Source organism: Colias philodice, chromosome 27, assembly GCF_061535455.1.
Source record: "Colias philodice isolate Cphi_HAF_F1 chromosome 27, ilColPhil1 Martin Lab GWU primary, whole genome shotgun sequence".
Lineage (NCBI taxonomy): Eukaryota > Metazoa > Arthropoda > Insecta > Lepidoptera > Pieridae > Colias > Colias philodice.
Genome location: NC_143112.1, coordinates 6,250,598 through 6,272,843, shown reverse-complemented (window position 1 = coordinate 6,272,843; position 22,246 = coordinate 6,250,598). Strand labels below are relative to the sequence as shown.

Below are 22,246 nucleotides of genomic sequence, written 5' to 3'. Positions count from 1 at the left end.
AACAATTCCCGCATTTTTTGTATACAAAATATACTTTTCATACGAATAAATTACGCATTGTTAAAACAGCTAAAAACTTTTCCACCGCCACAAAGCTCACGAACTATAATTATTTTACAAAAGGCCTCGCGAGCGGAGTCGCGCACAAAAGCTTGTATGTCTGTCTGAGTGACAATTGAAAGTCGGACGGTTAATTTGAGTCCTCGTGCGTACGCCGCTTAAGGCTTCGTGTAAACTGGCCTTAATGTGGTGGAAGTTATGAGATATAGCGATTACATCCTTGTAGGTAAAAATACGAAAAATACAGAATGAAAAAATTCTGGTTTGTACTTTATTTACGCTGTATAGGAGGAAACTTGTAAAATGCTAAATATGCCATTGATCAACATATTATTTTGGTGTATTTTTAAATTGCATTCTAATTCAAAATTCTTGTACTTGCACATTTTACGCTATTCCCGAGTGAGAATGCCTATATGTTTTGTAATTTCTACTTTAAAAAAAAAGACGAGCGCCTATTTATGTAGTAGATAATATCATAAATGCAAGCTCTATTAATTAACGGTGATGTAAAATTTTATACAACTACACGAATTTATTGGTTAGTTTCACCGTTTACCAGCTTTTGACGTAAATCGTTACCGATTAATTTAAATATTACTACCTAAATTACTTTTTAACAGACATATCCAAGCTAAACGGAATGATCTATGAAGTCTTCTGTTTATTCTTATAAATCGGATATTTTTTTTTTTATTTCCAAGCTATTTTTAATGTAAAAAACGCTTAAGCTTATGGTTTACACCACACCAAGGAGCATTCACCTCTGAAGAGCGTCGCGTCGCCTTATAAGAACACTTGTCGCCTATCATATTAGCCTGATGTGAATCAACGTTTTTTGCTCAGCAGTTTTCAAGGTTCGTTGGAAGGACGATGCTTGCTTGAAAATTTTCAGTTTTTATATTTGGAAAAATTGTGTTGTTTTGAATGTGTTTTGTAAGTTATTATGCGGAAGTAGAAGTAATGTATTTTTAAGGTAAATTGATGTCGAATTCACTATTTAAAAAGTTCTGTTAGTTAATCCATACTAATATTATAAATGCGAAAGTAACTCTGTCTGTCTGTCTGCTACTCAATCACGCCTAAACTACTGAACCAATTTGCATGAAATTTGGTATGGAGATATTTTGATACCCAAGAAAGGACATAGGCTACTTTTTATTTCGAAATATGTACCACGGGCGAAGCCGGGGCGGACCACTAGTAAGTATTATATTTTGATTATTAAAAATATTCTTCGGTAAGCAAAGCAGAAGAATATCTTCATACTATACCTACAGACAGACAGATATATAAATAATTATTATCAATGTTGATACCTTGACAGATAAACAATCATTATCCAAGTTATTTCATAATATTTTTAATTAGGTATAGGTTATAAAAAATAGAAGTATGTACTATGTACTTCCAAGTTAATAGCAAAATATGAATTGCATCAATAAAAATAGTTCCACTTTTTTATACGACTGCCACTGCTACTAGATAAGAAAAATCTCATTTTTTAGCACACAGCTAAACGAGTTCACTTTTTATTTATATGGATACTCATGCATTATTAATTGATAATTATCAATCGTTTCTAGTTATGAAGAATTTAATATTACGTTGATTATAAAACTAGCTGGCGCCTACGACTTTCCACTCTAAAGAAATTAATCATTAAGTATACAGACAACATTTCAAATGCATTGAATACAAGCAGTTACATTAATTATTAGAAACACTTATCTATATCTATACTAATATTATAAAGAAGAAAGGTTTGTATGTATGTATGGTTTTCACGCATAAACTACTGCACCGATTTTGATGGAATTTGGCACAGATAATCTTTAGACCCTGAGAAAGAACATAGGCTACCTTTTATTGCAAAATATGTAGATACTTACCACGGGCGAAGCCGGGGCGGACCGCTAGTCATTTACAAAAAAAAAATATTTTCGCTTTTATTATAACATATTTATTTATATGTAGTTAGAACTACCTACTAAATGCATTTCGGTGAAATTTGACATGCAGCATGCATAGCTTATAAGCGCACCATATTTAACCAGTTCTACATTTGATTATGTACCACCAAATACAAACAGACATTACATACAAAAAAAACGTTACTTTTATTACTTAGTTATTATTTAAAAACTTTATTCAAATAGATTTTCGGTAGAAATAAATATATTATAGGAACAGGCAAAACCGCCCTATCTTGCTAGTCTACAAGTATAGAATAAGTACAAGTATAGCCTTCACTTGAAGCACACTTGCATGTACGTAAGTGTTGGCTAAGCACCAAGGTTTAGAGCTGAGCTAGGCACTACGCTTTTTATTGAGAACTTATTTTTCTGACCTTCAAGGAAGATTTAGTGCTTGGAAAAACTTGAATTTATGTATAGAAAAAACTATTTAACAATTAGAATATTGAATGTTATATGCTGTTAGGGAAAAGTTAAAGTGCTTTTTAAATCTGTAGTTTAGATATAAGAAATAATCTATATTAATATTATAAAACTGAAGAGTTTGGATGAAAGCGCTAATCTCAGGAACTACTGGTCCGATTAAATTATTTCGGTGTTAGATAGCCCATTTATCGAGGAAGGCTATAGGCTATATATCAGCACGCTAAGACCAACAGGAGCGGAGCAATGTGGGTAAAACCGCGGAGCACAGCTAGTAAGAAATAATTTATTTTGGAAATAATTGTAATATCATACGTAAAATAACGCACCTTTTCATAAAGGTATAAACCAAAATCCCACATACAACTGGAGCTTGAGAATCCAGTTGGAGCATGGCTGATGCTGAGTTGTTTGCTCCTCTACCACTGGCAATTTCTTATCCTTAGTTTTATGTTTCCCTATTAATAAATATAATTTCCTTCTTCTATCTCTCTTCTTTTATTAATATGTATAAAATTCTTGTTGCAGTGCTCTCCACGGCCACCTGCTTCCAACAACAGTACTTCAGGGTGGTCCCCCGAAGCCTGCGCGTGCAGGAGCGTTCGGAGGCCGTGCTTGAGTGCGCGGTGGCGAACCTGGCTGGCCAGGTGCAGTGGGCCAAGGATGGATTCGCGCTGGGTAAGTGCCCCTTACACTCGACTGTTACTGTCGTAGTGCTCTCCATAGCTAGCTTTCAACAGCAGTACTCCAGGGTGGTCCCCAGCAGCCAGCATATTTGCATGTGACAGCCTAAGTACCTACATTGGCGGCGGCATCACACGACATCAATGTCGTTGCCTTACTGTACACAGTACATACAAGCAGAGGCGGCTCGTGACAAAATTTTATGGGTGTTCACTTGAAATAAAATACTGAAAATACATGGTGTAAATCAGTACAATTTATTAAAAAAAATATATATTATATAGATTCCGGGATTCAGGGATTCCGAAGACTCATCATGCCCCCATAAAGCAATTTGAAATGCACCACAAAATACGACACAATCTATTAACCTTCGTAAAATATGTCTGTTTTCATCGACACGGTCATTGAACTCGCGTATTGACTTTCGGTACCTACGCGGAATCTAGTGCTTTACGAATGTCTTGTCGTCGGTCGTCCGATAGACGCCAATTGCAGTTCATTCAACAAATGGTACCGAGATTGTGAATGTTTTTTCATCTTGATTGAAAGATGAGCTAAGTCGTCAACGCCCGTTTCAGTCCAAGCACTCTCACCTCCGCCGGCCGCGCCCGCTTTAAATAAAAGACACGGAAAACAAAATAGTTTGTTGCTTTCATCACAAACACACAACCACGGTGTTTTCACATATTGTTCAGATTTAAACACACGCGTATATGTTTTCGTTTTTGTCGTACTTACATTTTTGCGTAAGATCAAGTTCAGGCCGTGGCGGTCCCTTATTAGCTTTACATTCAAGCCGAATTTGTAACGTTTTAACACACTTTTTAATGAACGCCACATTATAATTATTGTTCATTTTAACACTCACAAGTAATACTGATAACTACAGGCTATTTCAACACGTATTTTATAATTTTAATTAGAAAATTACATGAATCGCGCGCGTGCATTGAAGTTGACTCGAGTGTTTTGTTTATATTATAGAAGTGGTAACTGGCAACCTCGCGCGCAATCGCTGTCCTGCCTGGCGGTAAAAACGAACCGGCAACGTTTGCGGGTGCGGCGCTCCGAATTTTGCTACTTTTCCATAGAAAATCTTTTGTTTCACGCGCAGGGCTCTGGCAAAACCCTCTCTTTCACTCCTATTGGATTTCGTATTAGGAAATGTACTAAATCTTTTTTCATTGGAGCGCAATCGTGAGCGCACCGCTTCGCGCGTTACATAATACAGTAGGTATTTACAGGTGTATGGGATGATGGAATGATGGATATATTCATTGGTATTAACAGTAGTTTTAAAGATTACGATTGATTTTAAATAGTAGATAATAATTAATGTTAATAATTAAATTAAGGAGTATGATTTTATTATAATTATTTATGGGAGTTCACTGCACCAGCGCTCCTTAGGGCGAGCCGCCTCTGCATACAAGGGTTGTAGTTAACCTAATCCATACTAATATTATAAATTCGAAAGTAACTCTGTCTGTCTGTCTGTTACTCAATCACGCCTTAACTACTGAACCAATTTGCATGAAATTTGTTATAGAGATATTTTGATACCCGAGAAAGTACATAGGCTACTTTTTACCCCGGGACATAGGATAGGTTTTTATCCCGGAAATCCCACGGGAACGGGAAAACGGGCGAAGCCGCGGGTGGAAAGCTAGTATAATATATATTGTGATAGTTACTGTGATTATGCACAGCATAAAGATAAGTAGATACCTTAGATACTGTGGCATTATAGTAAGGATTGAGAGGCTAGTAATCTTAATCTTTAATCTTATGTGTGGTATCTTTTTTTACTTCTAATTTTGTGGTCAGTTTAAGGTAATTTATTAAGGTTTTGAAAGCGATATCGTGATTATATCCTGACACTTTGTAACATGACCGTACTCTTAAGTTATTTTAGCAGGATAATGTAGCATTATGAACAAATTCTTGTTGACCAGCCTTACTTTACAAGTAATTCTTCGCTCGTAAAACATAAAATTGTTAAGACTAAACAGCTGCTTTCTTTTCGTTTACAAATTAATATTATTAATCGCCAGTTAACAGCTGTTACATTGACAAACGGTCAGTTAAACGTTATTTATTAGTAGTGATTAAATTCTAATTACCATAGATTGAAGAAATTGAATTATGCATAAAGTATAAACCTACGATATTACATAACTCAGAATAATAAATAAAAATGCACATTTACGAAAATCGTTTTAAAGCAGTTAAAATTAGCTTCAAAGTGCAGTTAGGGTGGGTAATAAATATAAAAATGTGTTTTTATTGTTTAAAATCAGTGTATTTCGTGCCCGAAGCCAAGTATCCATCGTTACTTTGAATCCAAGATGGCGGACCGCCAACACATAATGCTCTCTTGATATCGTTATGTAATGTATCAAAATTTCCGTAAATTATATGTGGATTTTGAATGCATTGAAGTTATTTTTATATTGTTTATTGATAGGTTGTATGTGTTGTTGTTTGAATGAAGTAAAATTACTTACAGATTTAAATATCCTCCTATTATTTTGTCATATCTGATCTTTTTTTATACCTATGGTATTACTTAGTCGTGTATATCTTTCTGTTTATATACTGGAGCTTTTATAGTAAAAAAAAAAAAATAATAGCAGTTTTAAATATTATTGTAAGTATTAAAATTGATTGCATTGTTTACTGTAGTTTGTACTTATATTTTTGAAGTAAAACTTCTTTAGGCGCGACTAGGGAGTAACTCAGATTTTTTTTCTGACGGAAGTAACGCTTACTATAGTCTGCGTAGTTTCCGCCATTTAAAAATAATAATTCTGATTGGTTGTAAGTATATGTCATATACTACACGCTTCTTGACTTATACGCCAGCTAGTGGCAAATATCATAATCAATTAGGATTATTTATTTTCAAATTTTCAAACGGATCAATTGTGAATAGCAAAGTGAATGAAAAATTCAACAGTTTTAAAAACATTATTTTAAATTGCAAAATTTTTTGAAAATCTCTAAATATACTTGTTTATTTATTACTTTTAAAATAAGTAAATTAAAAATAAAAATAAACATGTTGCGGATTATAATCAATCTATTTTAAATATTGCTGAAGACAAAGTAGTATCCATAGCAACAGATATGTATATAGGTTGTCATTCAGTTGAACAAGAAGCATATTATGTACGCCAACAATTTCATAAAATGTCAGTTATTGATACAGGAGGATCGCCTTATGAAATCATATTAGTTCTTAACAAATTTTACATTATTACAACCAATATTGATGTATCTGATGGCTTAGCCAACGGTTGTGTTGGAAAGTTAGTGTATATTGAACGTGATGACAGTGATAACATCATACGCTTATGGCTTGAGTTTCCTGGTAAGATATGAGAGATACTAAACATTAGTAGAACAGCAGTCCCAATTTTACGAAGATCGTCATCTGTACCAATGAATAGAAATAAGACAATATTTGCAAAGAGAAATCACTTTCCATTAGTATCTGCTTGTGCGCTTACAATACATAAGTCTCAAGGTGGTACTTTTGATCAAATCGTTTATGAATACAATAAAAGTCACAGTCAGCAGCTGTTATATGTAGCATTATCACGAGTAACTGATATAAATGGATTGTTCATTGTCTCAAACACCGATGACAACAAATTTTATCATGGAAGAAAGCGTCCAGGGGGAATAGTTGATTTACAGTGTGAATTTGAAAGACTTTCAAATTCTCGCCTAATAACACAACAGGAAGAATTATATAACCTTGTAAATGAGAGTAACATTACACTATTTTCCTTCAACTGCCAAAGTTTACGTGCTCATGTTTCTGATCTGAATGATAAAGTATTAAAAAGGTCCACATTGCTGTTATTTTCCGAAACTTGGATGAAAAATGACGAACAAATTCTTATTGAAAATTTTTATTGCGTTACCCAATACAAACGACCCAACTCAACTGCTGGTGGAGTAGCTGTATATCATTCATCTACAGATACACTGAACAATGTAACACCAATTCAAAATATTTCACCAACTATATTATCACAAATTTCCGATGAGGTTTCACAAATTGGTGACATCGCCTTGGTTCGATGTGTTAATACGAATGACCAACCTGTGATTATCGTTGTTATTTATATTTCTACAAATACTAGCCTGACAAATATCATAAAATTTATTCATCAGCAATTACTTCACTTCACAATTGAAGGTTCTCGACTTTTAAATAGTAATTATCATGAATTACCGATGATTCTAACTGGAGATTTTAATGTTAATTTTCGCTCTCAGGAATCTCAGCCGTTAATTGATTTTTTAGAAGAAAAATTTGATTTATCTATGAATACTTCTCGACTTCATTCAACAACGCGTTTCGGTATAACGATAGATGCTGTATTTTCAAGAAAAGTAGCAAATTTAGAGAGTAAAATTTATGTTTCACATTATAGTTACCACAAACCTATAATTTCGTACGTAAGAAATTATGATGACATTCAATTACCTGTTTCGAATGAATAATATTAATATAACATTTAAATAATCTTTGTAAAGCACATGAATAATAAATATAATTAAATTATAATATAATATTTATTTATTTAAGTTAATATTTAATCATTTCAGTGATATATTATGTCGTCAACGCCAAAGAAGTTTTACTTCAATCGCGCGTAAAGGTTACACGCACACACTTTTTGAAGTAAAACTTCTTTAGGCGCGACTAGGGAGTAACTCAGATTTTTTTTCTGACGGAAGTAACGCTTACTATAGTCTGCGTAGTTTCCGCCATTTAAAAATAATAATTCTGATTGGTTGTAAGTATATGTCATATACTACACGCTTCTTGACTTATACGCCAGCTAGTGGCAAATATCATAATCAATTAGGATTATTTATTTTCAAATTTTCAAACGGATCAATTGTGAATAGCAAAGTGAATGAAAAATTCAACAGTTTTAAAAACATTATTTTAAATTGCAAAATTTTTTGAAAATCTCTAAATATACTTGTTTATTTATTACTTTTAAAATAAGTAAATTAAAAATAAAAATAAACATGTTGCGGATTATAATCAATCTATTTTAAATATTGCTGAAGACAAAGTAGTATCCATAGCAACAGATATGTATATAGGTTGTCATTCAGTTGAACAAGAAGCATATTATGTACGCCAACAATTTCATAAAATGTCAGTTATTGATACAGGAGGATCGCCTTATGAAATCATATTAGTTCTTAACAAATTTTACATTATTACAACCAATATTGATGTATCTGATGGCTTAGCCAACGGTTGTGTTGGAAAGTTAGTGTATATTGAACGTGATGACAGTGATAACATCATACGCTTATGGCTTGAGTTTCCTGGTAAGATATGAGAGATACTAAACATTAGTAGAACAGCAGTCCCAATTTTACGAAGATCGTCATCTGTACCAATGAATAGAAATAAGACAATATTTGCAAAGAGAAATCACTTTCCATTAGTATCTGCTTGTGCGCTTACAATACATAAGTCTCAAGGTGGTACTTTTGATCAAATCGTTTATGAATACAATAAAAGTCACAGTCAGCAGCTGTTATATGTAGCATTATCACGAGTAACTGATATAAATGGATTGTTCATTGTCTCAAACACCGATGACAACAAATTTTATCATGGAAGAAAGCGTCCAGGGGGAATAGTTGATTTACAGTGTGAATTTGAAAGACTTTCAAATTCTCGCCTAATAACACAACAGGAAGAATTATATAACCTTGTAAATGAGAGTAACATTACACTATTTTCCTTCAACTGCCAAAGTTTACGTGCTCATGTTTCTGATCTGAATGATAAAGTATTAAAAAGGTCCACATTGCTGTTATTTTCCGAAACTTGGATGAAAAATGACGAACAAATTCTTATTGAAAATTTTTATTGCGTTACCCAATACAAACGACCCAACTCAACTGCTGGTGGAGTAGCTGTATATCATTCATCTACAGATACACTGAACAATGTAACACCAATTCAAAATATTTCACCAACTATATTATCACAAATTTCCGATGAGGTTTCACAAATTGGTGACATCGCCTTGGTTCGATGTGTTAATACGAATGACCAACCTGTGATTATCGTTGTTATTTATATTTCTACAAATACTAGCCTGACAAATATCATAAAATTTATTCATCAGCAATTACTTCACTTCACAATTGAAGGTTCTCGACTTTTAAATAGTAATTATCATGAATTACCGATGATTCTAACTGGAGATTTTAATGTTAATTTTCGCTCTCAGGAATCTCAGCCGTTAATTGATTTTTTAGAAGAAAAATTTGATTTATCTATGAATACTTCTCGACTTCATTCAACAACGCGTTTCGGTATAACGATAGATGCTGTATTTTCAAGAAAAGTAGCAAATTTAGAGAGTAAAATTTATGTTTCACATTATAGTTACCACAAACCTATAATTTCGTACGTAAGAAATTATGATGACATTCAATTACCTGTTTCGAATGAATAATATTAATATAACATTTAAATAATCTTTGTAAAGCACATGAATAATAAATATAATTAAATTATAATATAATATTTATTTATTTAAGTTAATATTTAATCATTTCAGTGATATATTATGTCGTCAACGCCAAAGAAGTTTTACTTCAATCGCGCGTAAAGGTTACACGCACACACTTTTTTTATATTTAAGTGTTGATTGTTAATGGAATTTACGGGACGACGTGGTCGCTAAGCGACAAAGTCCCTTGAAAAATAAAGAATAAAAAAAAAAAAAATATTATTGTATTATTTGATATTTTGCATTTATGGAATGTTTTTAAATGGAAATCCTTTATTGCATTTAAAATAAGCACATGACAAAATTTTGTAAATTCGTGTCAAATTTATTTAAATTAAAATATATATCCACCAAATTCAGACTCTATCAAACACCAAACAAAATTAAATCAAATTCAACACAATACAGCCTCTGTACAGCACCAATCAATACAACGTATTATATTCAGAACAAGTACACAGTATAACTAGCACGTAGAGACCATTCAGTTGGACAATACAAACAAAAGTACATCGCAGCGTTTGAGGTTGCCTCTAAATGGATTGAGTCTGTATGGATTGTAATTGGTGGGTTAAGTCATGAGTTTATTAATTTTGCACTGATATTTATCAATTTAAAATGATGAACATTTTGTATTGGCAATGCATTTGGAACGTGATTAGTTTTTGAAGTGAAACTTCTTTATCGGGGTTGGAAAAAAATTTAGTAACATTTTTTCGTTACGCGTGACATTTTTCCGTTACGCGCCATCTTTTTTTTTATCCCTACCACGCGTGATTACGTGATTCGTATTTCTGTAAAGTTGCATATAGTAAATTATTTTTTGAAAAATAAGGTCATATAGAAGTTTCACTTCTTACGTGTGTACACTAGTACACGAACACATTTTTTTTATAGTGCGGTTTAAAGAAACCTTAAACCACTATTGAGAGATATCTGTAATTGTCCAAGTGACTTATTATTTTTAAATAGTTTTTGTTGGCCAGGTATTCTCTCTTCTTAATTGTAATTCAAAATATAATATTTCTCAACAAATACAAGTAACACTAATTCTCTGTGAGAACTTATAATTAAATGCTGGTTATGCACTAACGCACTTTCCGATCAGAAATTTTATTAATAATGTAATGCAATGTAAATGCTTCCATTTAAATACGTCAACTGATGACAAAACATGTGAAGAATAGAATATTTTGATAAAATTAAATTTTTAATGAAATTTGATTTGGTTACATCTGAATATTTGAAAATAAATTCAATTTTACTATAGTCACTCCTATTTATTAACTTATTCATCATATTTATTCAATAATCGCTACGTCTCCTCACTTGTACCACACACCAGCCCGTCTTTGGACGTGTCACAGTGCACAGGTCACTCGTTTTGTGTGTGTGTGTGTCAATGCAAAATGAATTTTACCAATTGTGTTTTGTAACAAGCGATTTTGTATCTAAATAGAAAGGTATAATAGGCCAGTAGAAATCGACACTAAAAAACCCTAAATTCGCAAAGCACGATGTAGATTTGAATTTTTGGTATGTTGTTTGGATCAGTTAGGGTGATGTAAATCCCAATTTGCAACTTCGAAAAAGTTGTGCTCGCTGCGCACCACGTGATAAACTGCGAAAATTTTGGACTTTTTTCACTTTTTGCTCTAAAAGTCATAAACTATGCGTTTCCGACAAGTATCATTCAGTACATAAATTAAGGTTATTAAATTTGCAACAATTTAAGCCTAACCGCAGCTCTCTAAACCTTATAACGACTAAACTGTGGCCATTCGAAGATGGTTCATTTTTCCGGAAATATTGAAATTTTTAGTTTTGCTCCCGTTTGAAGCAAAATATTGGCAAAAACCGCTCGTTCTATGAGAAGGTCATAAAATAAAGTTGTAGAAAATTTAATTTTGTTAATTACCTATCCTGCAAATGAAAAAGTATTATCCTTTTTATGATTTTATATCCCCTCAGTTTCAATTCTTTAAAAATCTATTTCTACCTTCTTTTTGTTTTTCAGATATTGCGAGTGCACTATTTGTCTCACAGACTTTGTTCTATGCTCTAATGAAAGAAAATTAAATGCACTACAACTTTATTATACGACTTTCTCATAGAACGAGCGGTTTTTGCCAATATTTTGGTTCAAACGGGAGCAAAACTAAAAATTTGAAATTTTCGGGAAAAACTGACTATCTTTGAAAGGCCACAGCTTAGTTGTTATAAGGTTTAGAGAGCTGCGGTTTGGCTTAAATTGTTGCAAATTTAATTAGCTTTGTAATTTTGTTAATTACCTATACTGCAAATGAAAAAAATATTATCCTTTTTATGATTTTATATGCCCTCAGTTTCAATTCTTTAAAAATCTATTTCTACCTTCTTTTTGTTTTTCAGATATTGTGAGTGAACTATTTGTCTCACAGACTTTGTTCTATGCTCTAATGAAAGAAAATTAAATGCACTACAACTTTATTATACGACCTTCTCATAGAACGAGCGGTTTTTGCCAATATTTTGCTTCAAACGGGAGCAAAACTAAAAATTTCAATATTTCGGGAAAAATGAACCATCTTCGAATGGCCACAGTTTAGTCGCTATAAGATTTAGAGAGCTTTAATTAGGCTTAAATTGTTGCAAATTTAATAACCTTAATTTATGTACTGAATAATACTTGTCGGAAACGCATAGTTTATGACTTTTAGAGCAAAAAGTGAAAAAAGTCCAAAATTTTCGCAGTTTATCACGTGGTGCGCAGCGAGCACAACTTTTTCGAAGTTGCAAATTGGGATTTACATCACCCTAACTGATCCAAACAACATACCAAAAATTCAAATCTACATCGTGCTTTGCGAATTTAATGTTAATTTCCACTGGCCTATAAGGTTCAGTTTTGAATGGTTTGGAGTTTTTTGTTTAATTGTTAATTTATGCTTTTGAGGCATGTTATATTTTATCTAAATAGAGACAGATACTTTTGTATCCAATATAAAGAAATAACTAGATAATATATTATCATACTTTATTAGTTCGACCATATACCTATCAGCTAGAATCTAATCATAATATTATATTATACTAGCAGTCCGCCCCGGCTTCGCCCGTGATACATATTTACGTTTTCTCTACGTATGAACCATCCTCGTACTTCAAGGAATATAATAAAAAAAGAATTAACGAAATCGGTTCAGCCGTTCTCGAGTTATGCGCTTACCAACACATTTTGCAATTCATTTTTATATATAAGAAGAAAGATAGGAAGAAGATTAGGTTAACTACAACCCTGTAATGTTGAAAATATTTAAATAGATAACAAATTAAATAAATTACGTCAAAGGATTTATCTAATTACAAAGCTTTTCATCGTATCAATTAGCAGAAGTCCAGGGTTCGAATCCGCAAAAGGTTAATTTTCACTACATTTAATTAAATATTCGCTTAATTTATTCGCTACAGGATATTTTAATCAACCTAATAGAAGTTAATCCGATTAATTTAAAAAGTTACGAATCCAGGAATCGATGATTGAATTACTTTTAAAATAATTGGTCGGGTTATAACTAAACTATGTAATTCTATTGAAGTATTTTTTGTATGTTTGTTCATTAATATTTAAATTAAATACTCGACTTATATGTTAAAAAAAATGTGTGCGTGTACTAGTGTACACACGTAAGAAGTGAAACTTCTTTATGACCTTATTTTTCAAAAAAATAATTTACAGAAATACGTCGAATCACGCGTGGTAGGGATAAGAAAAAGATGGCGCGTAACGGAAAAATGTCACGCGTAACAAAAAATGTTACACTAAACTTTTTTCCAACCCCGATAAAGAAGTTTCACATCAAAAATTTTAAAAATGAGTTACATATTTGGCCAGTAAAATAGGCTTCATGGCATGTAATAAATAATAACAATATGTATGGCGAATGCAAAGATCCTAATAGGTGCGGAAGACGCGGGTTCGTATCCCGCCTCGTATTCAATTTTTTTTCTTTAAAAAAATATATTTATAAAGCATTTGAATGCCATAAAAAATATCAAATCAACTACCATATACAGGGTGTAAGTGGTGTAATCGCTAAGTGTGCACAGGCGACTTTTCCGATAACAAAAAACTTTAAACTGATATCGAAAGTACTTAACCTAATGAGTAAAATGGCCGTAATAAATTTTTAAAAATAAATCGAGAAATATTTCCCTGACATAGCCTGTAAATGACATGGTCTGGAAAATGTCCGGAAAATCCCCGGGAAATGGTAGGAAAATCCCCGGAAAATGCCTGGGTTATTCCCGGAAAATAACCGGAAATAGCCTGGGAAATGTCTGGAAAATGTCTGGGAAATATCCGGAAAATTCGTGGAAATTTCCGGGAAATCCCTGGAAAATATCCGGAAAATGCGTGAAAATGTCCGGGAGGAGCGTGGAAAATGCCTGGAAAATCCCCGAAAAATGCCAGGGAAATGTCCGGAAAACATCCGGAAATTCCCCGGGAAATGCTGGGAAAATCCCCGGACAATGCCTGAGAAATTCTCGGAAAATAACCGGAAAATGCTCGGAAAAGTCTGGAAAATATCCGGAAAATGCGTGGAATTTTGTGAAAATGCCTGGAAAATATCCGGAAAATGCCTGGAAAATCCCTGGAAAATGCCTGGAAAATATCCGGATAATATCCGGAAAATGCGTGAAAATGTCCGGAAAATGCCTGGAAAATATCCGGAAAATGCGTGAAAATGTCCGGAAAATATCCGGAAAATGCGTGGAAATTTCCGGAAAAACCGTGGAAAATATCCGGAAAATGCCTGGAAAATATCCGTAAAATGCCTGGAAAATATCCGGAAAATGCGTGAAAATGTCCGGAAAATGCCTGGAAAATATCCGGAAAATGCGTGAAAATGTCCGGAAAATATCCGGAAAATGCCTGGAAAATATCCGGAAAATGCGTGAAAATGTCCGGAAAATATCCGGAAAATGCGTGGAAATTTCCGGAAAATGTCCGGAAAATGCCTGGAAAATATCCGGAAAATGCCTGGAAAATATCCTGAAAATGCGTGAAAATGTCCGGAAAATGCGTGAAAATGTCCGGAAAATATCCGGAAAATGCGTGAAAATGACCGGAAAATGCCTGGAAAATATCCGGAAAATGCGTGAAAATGTCCGGAAATATCCGGAAAATGCGTGGAAATTTCCGGAAAAATCGTGGAAAATGCCTGGAAAATATACGGAAAATGCTTGAAAATGTCCGGGAGGAGCGTGGAAAATGTCCGGAAAATATCCGGAAAATGCGTGAAAATCGGACATTTTCCGGAGGAGCGTGGAAAATGCCTGGAAAGTCCCCTAAAACTGCCAGGGACAAGCTCGGAAAATGTCTGGAAAATATCCGGAAAATGCGTGGAAACTTCCGGAAAAACCGTGGAAAATATCCGGAAAATGTGAAAATGTCCGGAAAATGCCTGGAAGATCCCCGGAAAATGCCTTGGAAATTCCCGGAAAATGCCTGGGAAAATCCCGGTAAATATCCGGAAAATGCGTGGAAATGTCCGGAAAATATCCGGAAAATGCGTGAAAATGTCCGGGAGGAGCGTGGAAAATGCCTGAAAAATGCCAGGGAAATGTCTTGAAAACATCCGGAAAATCCCCGGGAAATGCTCGGAAAATCCCCGGAAAATGCGTGAAAATGTCCGGAAAGAGCGTGGAAAATGCCACTTCAAATTTGCGAAGTAATTAAAGTAGAAAACCAAAAAAGAAAAAGAAAGCTAAAATCTTTCATATTAAATGTATATGGGATATTCATATTTCATACCTACAATGTATGGGAGCGTTTAAAGATAATTTTTTTGATATTTCTCGATTTATTTTTAAAAATTTATTACGGTCATTTTACTCATTAGGTTAAGTACTTTCGATATCAGTTTAAAGTTTTTTGTTATCTGTAATACTTACGGAAAAATCGCCTGTGCACACTTAACGATTACACCCTGTATATACTTCCAAGCATTCTATAAAAACATGAACAAACAAACGAACTCGAATATTTATTTACATATAACTTAGACCGCTAACTTAAATTTATGCATTAAGTTGGAACTAAGTTTTTGTTTGACTTGCGATTGAGTAGTGTTAATTCGCTGCAGAGGAATTTATAGCTGAAGTTTTTCAGTTTTTATTTGTGCACTGGATTACCAGTTTTATGTTGTTTTATGGGTATTTTAAGTAGGTCGATAAAACGAGAACTCTATGTGGTTATTAGGGGCTTTAACCGACGTTCGAACAAACGAAATCGCTATGTAGTTATTAGGGTTTTTCAGCGACTTTCGAACAAATGAAGGTGGTTTTTTTTTTATGTTTGTGAATGGTTACGTGGTTTTTTATACGATTTACGTGATTATTTTAGGAACAGCAATAAATATGAGCTATTTAGACTTAGGATGGTTTCATCGCCTGCTGATATCTCTGATTGTTTGACATTTTTTGGCGTAAATTTTCATACTTTATTATTTTGTCCATCAATTAAAATAACAGATAATGTAATATGTACATATACTCAACAGAACATATCAAGATGCTGTGAAAACAGTCCTTAGAGTTAACTATGAGTCATAGTCTATTCATAAGATAAAAGCTTCTTGGTCTATTCCAAATAACTGTTTATTACTATTATGTAGTTAGTTACTTTTAGTAGTAAGAAGGTCAGTGACCTATTTCTTAAAAAGCTTTATTTATGACTGAACAGTATTTAATTAAAATTAATGTTGAATCGCAAAATAAATAAAATATTACTTTGTTTTATTGAAATATGTATTCATGCTGGATTATAAATTATATAAAATAAATATTTAGGTATCTTCATTCATACTTACATATTTTAATGACAAATATCAAACAAATATTATCATGAATGAATCGCTTTTGAAATATGTAGGTTATCTTTTTGCCTTTGGTTGTGTCCTGCCCATCTCCATTTTAATCGAAGAACATGTTTACCGAAGACTTTACATTACATACGTTACTAGCTTTCCGCCCGCGGCTTCGCCCGCTTTGTCTAAAACCTAATAAATTATATACTAAAACCTTCCTCTTGAATCACTCTATCTATTGCAAAAAACCGCATCAAAATCCGTTGCGTAGTTTTAAAGGTTTAAGCATACATAGGGACATAGGGCAGAGAAAGCGACTTTGTATTATACTATGTAGTGATATTAATACAATTCAATTTTCCAGGATTCTCCTCAATAATACCGGGGTACCCGCGCTACACGATGTTCGGGGACCGCCGCCACGGGGTGTACAACCTTCGGATCGTGAACGTAACTCTGGAGGACGACGCTGAATATCAGTGCCAAGTTGGACCGGCTCAGATGCACAAGGTGATACGGGCGAACGCGACGCTGACTGTTATATGTAAGTACATGTAGTTTGTTAGGGGATAAGGGGTAGCAAACCTTTTTTAAGCAGGACTTAAGGTTGGTTTATCCGGATTAATCTATCGTGAGAAATTTGACAAAGTTGGTCAATTAAAAGGCTATTAATTAAAAGATTTTTATATGAAAGAACGTGTCGTTTTATATGTGTGAGTAGACTTTTGTTTAAATATATCTACTGCTTTATATACCTACTTTCTAGAATATATAATTGCTTACGGTCTAGATTCTAAAATACAGGACATACATAATTGCTGTCCTATTTCGTATTTGACAGATAAAACTACATCATTTATTAATTACTGATCATTAATTCGTATTTATTTACAGACATACATTTCATCAGCTACATCCACTATATTTATACTCATTTAAACTACTCAACTAGATAAATAAGATCGCCATAATTTTCGCGAAATATCCCACACAAGCCGAAAACAACATTTAAAACATTCACCTCGAGTAATATCAAAGAGAGCCGCAATTAATTTTTAATGCAAACTCGGTTCCGAAAACATTGGATAATTAAGAGTTCCCGGGAAAAAAGAATTAAGAATATTAACCGGGTACACGGATATTCCACCGCTAACGTTCGCTTTTAACGTCTTTCTTTAAGTGTTATTGCGTTTTTAGTTGCGGTTAACCTAATTTTAGGGCCCCGGGGCTAAAGGTAGTGAGGATAAAGGTCCCGGAAAAGTGTTGCGTAAACAGGGGCCCCAAGAATCAACTATTTGGAAGCAAAGCAAAAACATGATGGTTATGATATAAATATTTGTATCCGAATAGAAATACATATAACGTAGTCTGTAGGTTAAATTATTGTAACAATTTGTACTACATAATATCTTATATATATTATAACCTATGCCTCTAATTTTATTTAACCGCCCAGAATAACAAAAATCAAAATATAATTGGCTTCATTTTATAACCTGTATCTCCCAAAACAAAGCCCCATACGATTCCAAGTTCTTTAAAAAATACAAAAGCACAATTCAATTACTCCACTATATAAACGGTGTTTCGCAAGCCAGACGCCATGAATATACACAATTACATCTCGTCTGTTTGTACGTTGCTTCTAGACAAACGGAGTCGGGCTAACAACGAGTGCATTAATTTAAACGTGTACAAACGTTTGTTAGGAATAAATAAAAAATGGCGATGTCACAAAATGTTGCGCACATCTGACATTTTGTGTTTTTCTTTGTGTTTCATATTGGGTCTAGGTATGTTAGGTACATGTAAACTTGTTTGATGGAGTTTAATATTATTTTTAATAGTTTTCGTAGGATAGTTATAAATAGAAGGGTTGGGTATTATACTATCCTATCTATACTAATATTTTAAAGCTGAAGAGTTTGTTTGTTTGTTTGAACGCGCTAATCTCGGGAAATACTGGTCCGATTTGAAAAATTCTTTCGGTGTTAGATAGCCCAGTTATCGAGGAAGGCTATAGGCTATATATCATCACGCTAAGACAAACAGGAGCGGAGCAATGCGGGTGAAACCGTGGGGAACAGCTAGTATTAAAATAAATTTATATGCATATTAAATATATCGATAAAAAGATACAAAAGAAATATTTGATATTATGTAAGTAAAAAAACTATAGTTGAAACTTGAAAATAATAATATTATGAACTGAAACTGACGTCACACGAATATAACCAATAAAAAAGAAGATTACTACAAAATTCAATATTCTTCAAATAAATCGTAATAGTTTGGAAGTGTGGAAAGGTCAGCGAAATAAACGGAAAGACTCAAAGGTTATGGGTCTAACCCGCTATCAATCGGAGGTCAGATATTCTGAGTTTATGAGCAAAGACGTGATAGGTTCGCTAGGGGTGGGATGTGTCGATAAATTGTTGCGATGGAAAGTACGTTTACGTTTGATGTGGTTCGTATTTTTTACGAGACACATTGTTTATTTGCAATATATTCAAAATTGTTATACTCAGGTTTTGATGGTTTATATTTACGCTTGAAACTATTTCATGTGTATTTCTGGTCGGACATGTGCTATTTATTATCTAAAAAGAATTTAATCACTTGACATTTTCTATTTGACATGGAATATTGTACCCAAAAGATTAGAATATCAAATGGTAAGTATTTGAAAGAATCCTGCTACGTAACAATAAAACCTTGAAAATATCAGTAGTCATCACATCAGTTACAAATTACAATGTCACGTTAGCAATTTCAATTTCTTTCCAAAATGTGGCACTTTTTAAACTTAACTAAAACAGTTAATATCTAGTTGGTTCTTTTACTTCTGTGTAAATTATTAAGCTATTGCATAGCTTCTATCGCGGGCCTTGAGCGTGGGGACCGAATCCAGAAATTCCGTAACGAAAAAACCTCACGCTCCCCACTCCGACGGGCACGGAGGTGTGGCTTGAAGGCATGCTATACAATAGCTTTACCGCGGCAGTCCTCGAGTGCTACACGTCTTTTTCGACAATGTAATTCATATTAAAGTATCGATCACTTTAAACTGTCGATAAATCAGCCCATCCCTACCAAACGCAATAATAGGACCGCGACTACTTTACGAGATCCTTTTATTCAAATTATTTGGTTCCGTATCCAATAAGCAATAAGCATTTCTTACCCTTAGTATTGTTTGCTTTCATGGAAACATTGTTTGAATCGCGGTTTTGCCTCATTTTAGGGAACTAGTTTTGGAAGCAATTTGTTTTGTTCTTTATTAAAATCTGAATTATTTGATGTCATACCTACATAGCCCGTGTTCTGATCGGTTTTTTATTAATATTACTTATAATCTTTGTGCTATTTATATAATACTAGCTTTCCGCCCACGGCTTCGCCCGCGTTTTCAAAGAAAAACCTACGTATCTACCGTTCCCGTGGGATTTCCGGGATAAAACCTAGCCTATGTATTACTCCAAGTTACCCTCTATATGTGTGCTAAATTTCATTTAAATCAGTCCAGTAGTTTATGCGTGAAAACCATACATACATACATACTTACATAATTACACACCTTTCCTCTTTATAATATTAGTATCTAGATATAGATTTTGAATAATTTCTTTTAATTTGTTCTTTATTAAAATTTGAATTATTATATGTTATACGTAGCCTGTCGACTGTCTTTTATAAAATATATTTATTATTTTATAAAAGAGTTTGATAAAAAGCAACATGGCCATCTTATTATTTCAAAAGTCATAGTGATATCGAATCTTCTCTATGTACTATAAGTTTAACCCCTAAACCATATGACTATGTACCTACATGTCTAGATTTCAAGCTTCCAGAGTAAATAACTAACATTGGTTTACAAAGATAGAAGATAAAGCTAATGTTAAAAGTAAATAAATTCTTTGTCCCGTATTCTTTCTAAGTTCTGCTATTGTGTAGTTTAAAGTTAGATCAAGTTAGTATATGTTATGTAATTGCACAACTTAGAAGCAACTGTATTCCGCCTCTGGAAATAAGTTTATTCAATGGAATTGTGGTAGAAAGTAATGTACCTACCTACGATTTAATAATAAACATATTATTTTATTAATTAATATCTAACTAATAATTTTCACGTGTTCACGTATCGTTCGGTGAATTTTGTTGGAAATGAAAATTTTCTAGGATTTTAATAATGTTTTTCGATAATCTCGATCCGACGATGCATTGAGCACTTGATAGCATTTTTTAATTAAATTGTAATACTTAGATTTGATCTGAAATAGGAAAAAATTTACACACATTACATTTTCATAAAATATTTGAATCCTTTATTCCTCTTGTTTTGTGAGCACCAACCAAAAAAATGGCAGCATATGTCGATAAAGGTATTTCAAGTTCTATCACCCACATTTATAATATAAAAATTGAATATCGAAGTACCAGTTGGTTGAGCTCAGAATTTACCCCCGCATAATAAAATTAGAGACAATTTATAACACCAATCGCCATTTTTCTTTTCCTGTAAAAACTTTTTTCTTTGTAAGGAGTTGTTTTCTGATATATTTCACCTTTATGTAAAGCTTTACTTTTTCTCAAATAGCCGCGATAGCAAAACCAGGTAACTGGTACGGTCAGCATATTAAATACTGTTTTTTTTTGTATATAAAAATCTATTTGTTAATTTGACGATGTCTTTTTTGAAATAATATTGTGAGAAACCATCGTTTCAAAACTTCAATGCTAATTTTTCTTTGTATATACTATCTAGTAGTTTATTAAATCTAAATGTTAAAAATGTTAACTAAGTATAACAATATAGGTAACATTCAAAAATTGAAAGTTCTCTGTTTAAATGTTTTATTTTCCTAAATATTATTTCATGTAATACCCACATTATTTTTCAAACATATCTAACATGATCATACATTTATCATTCAAGAAGTATAAAAACGACAATAAAGTTATCAAAACAATTTTGTTTGTTTAAATAACGAATCAAAACAGTAACTACTTGAGCGCCAATTATTGTTAAAAAAGTTATAGTTTTATACTATGGCTATGGCCACATTTTTGTAATAAATATACCTACTACCTTTATTCGACGTCAATTAAACTGAATCGACAACTGCCAAAAAAAAAACAAAAAGATATCGACTATTTTGCTGACGCTACGCACCGTGCCTTAACACTAGATTACCCAATAACAATGAATTCAAACATCCCATCTCCATCCCGCTCTAAACGGTCTCGCTCACTCGCAATTTCGTGTATAAAATTTGCAAACCCTCCTAACTTATCTTACCCTTTTAAAATATTTATAGAATGGGCACAAACGGCAGTTATTTTCGTTTATAGGTAAGGGTTAAATGATTCGTAAGCTGTAGGGTTTAGAGTGGAGTTTAGGAAACTCTAGATTAGAATTTCACGAATTAGTAGTTTAGTAGTCATTTAGTAGTTCACGAAGAAATCTGCAAGATAAGTCATGTACGATGATTCCGTCAACTTTCTATGTTTGTTTCCAAGTTTTGTCTGTCTGTTTGTGCTAGTTAATCCGTCAATGTTGATTCATAACAATAGAACTTTTTAATGAAAATTTCGAAGCCAAGAAATAACTTAATTTAAATTTTATGTACTAACTAGCTGTGCTCCGCGGTTTTACCCGCAGTGCTCCGCTCCTGGT

At 33.1% G+C, this 22,246-nt stretch overlaps 1 protein-coding gene across 1 annotated transcript in view; it reads left to right on the top strand.

The window, feature by feature from the left end:
• Window positions 1–22,246, top strand: part of sns (nephrin adhesion molecule sticks and stones) — a 207,634-nt gene that overhangs the window by 19,592 nt on the left and 165,796 nt on the right. Inside the window, exons 3-4 of the mRNA XM_089711862.1 lie at window positions 2,988–3,137; window positions 16,931–17,110. Coding sequence (XP_089567988.1) covers window positions 2,988–3,137; window positions 16,931–17,110 — 330 coding nt within the window. The remainder of the gene's footprint in view (window positions 1–2,987; window positions 3,138–16,930; window positions 17,111–22,246) is intronic.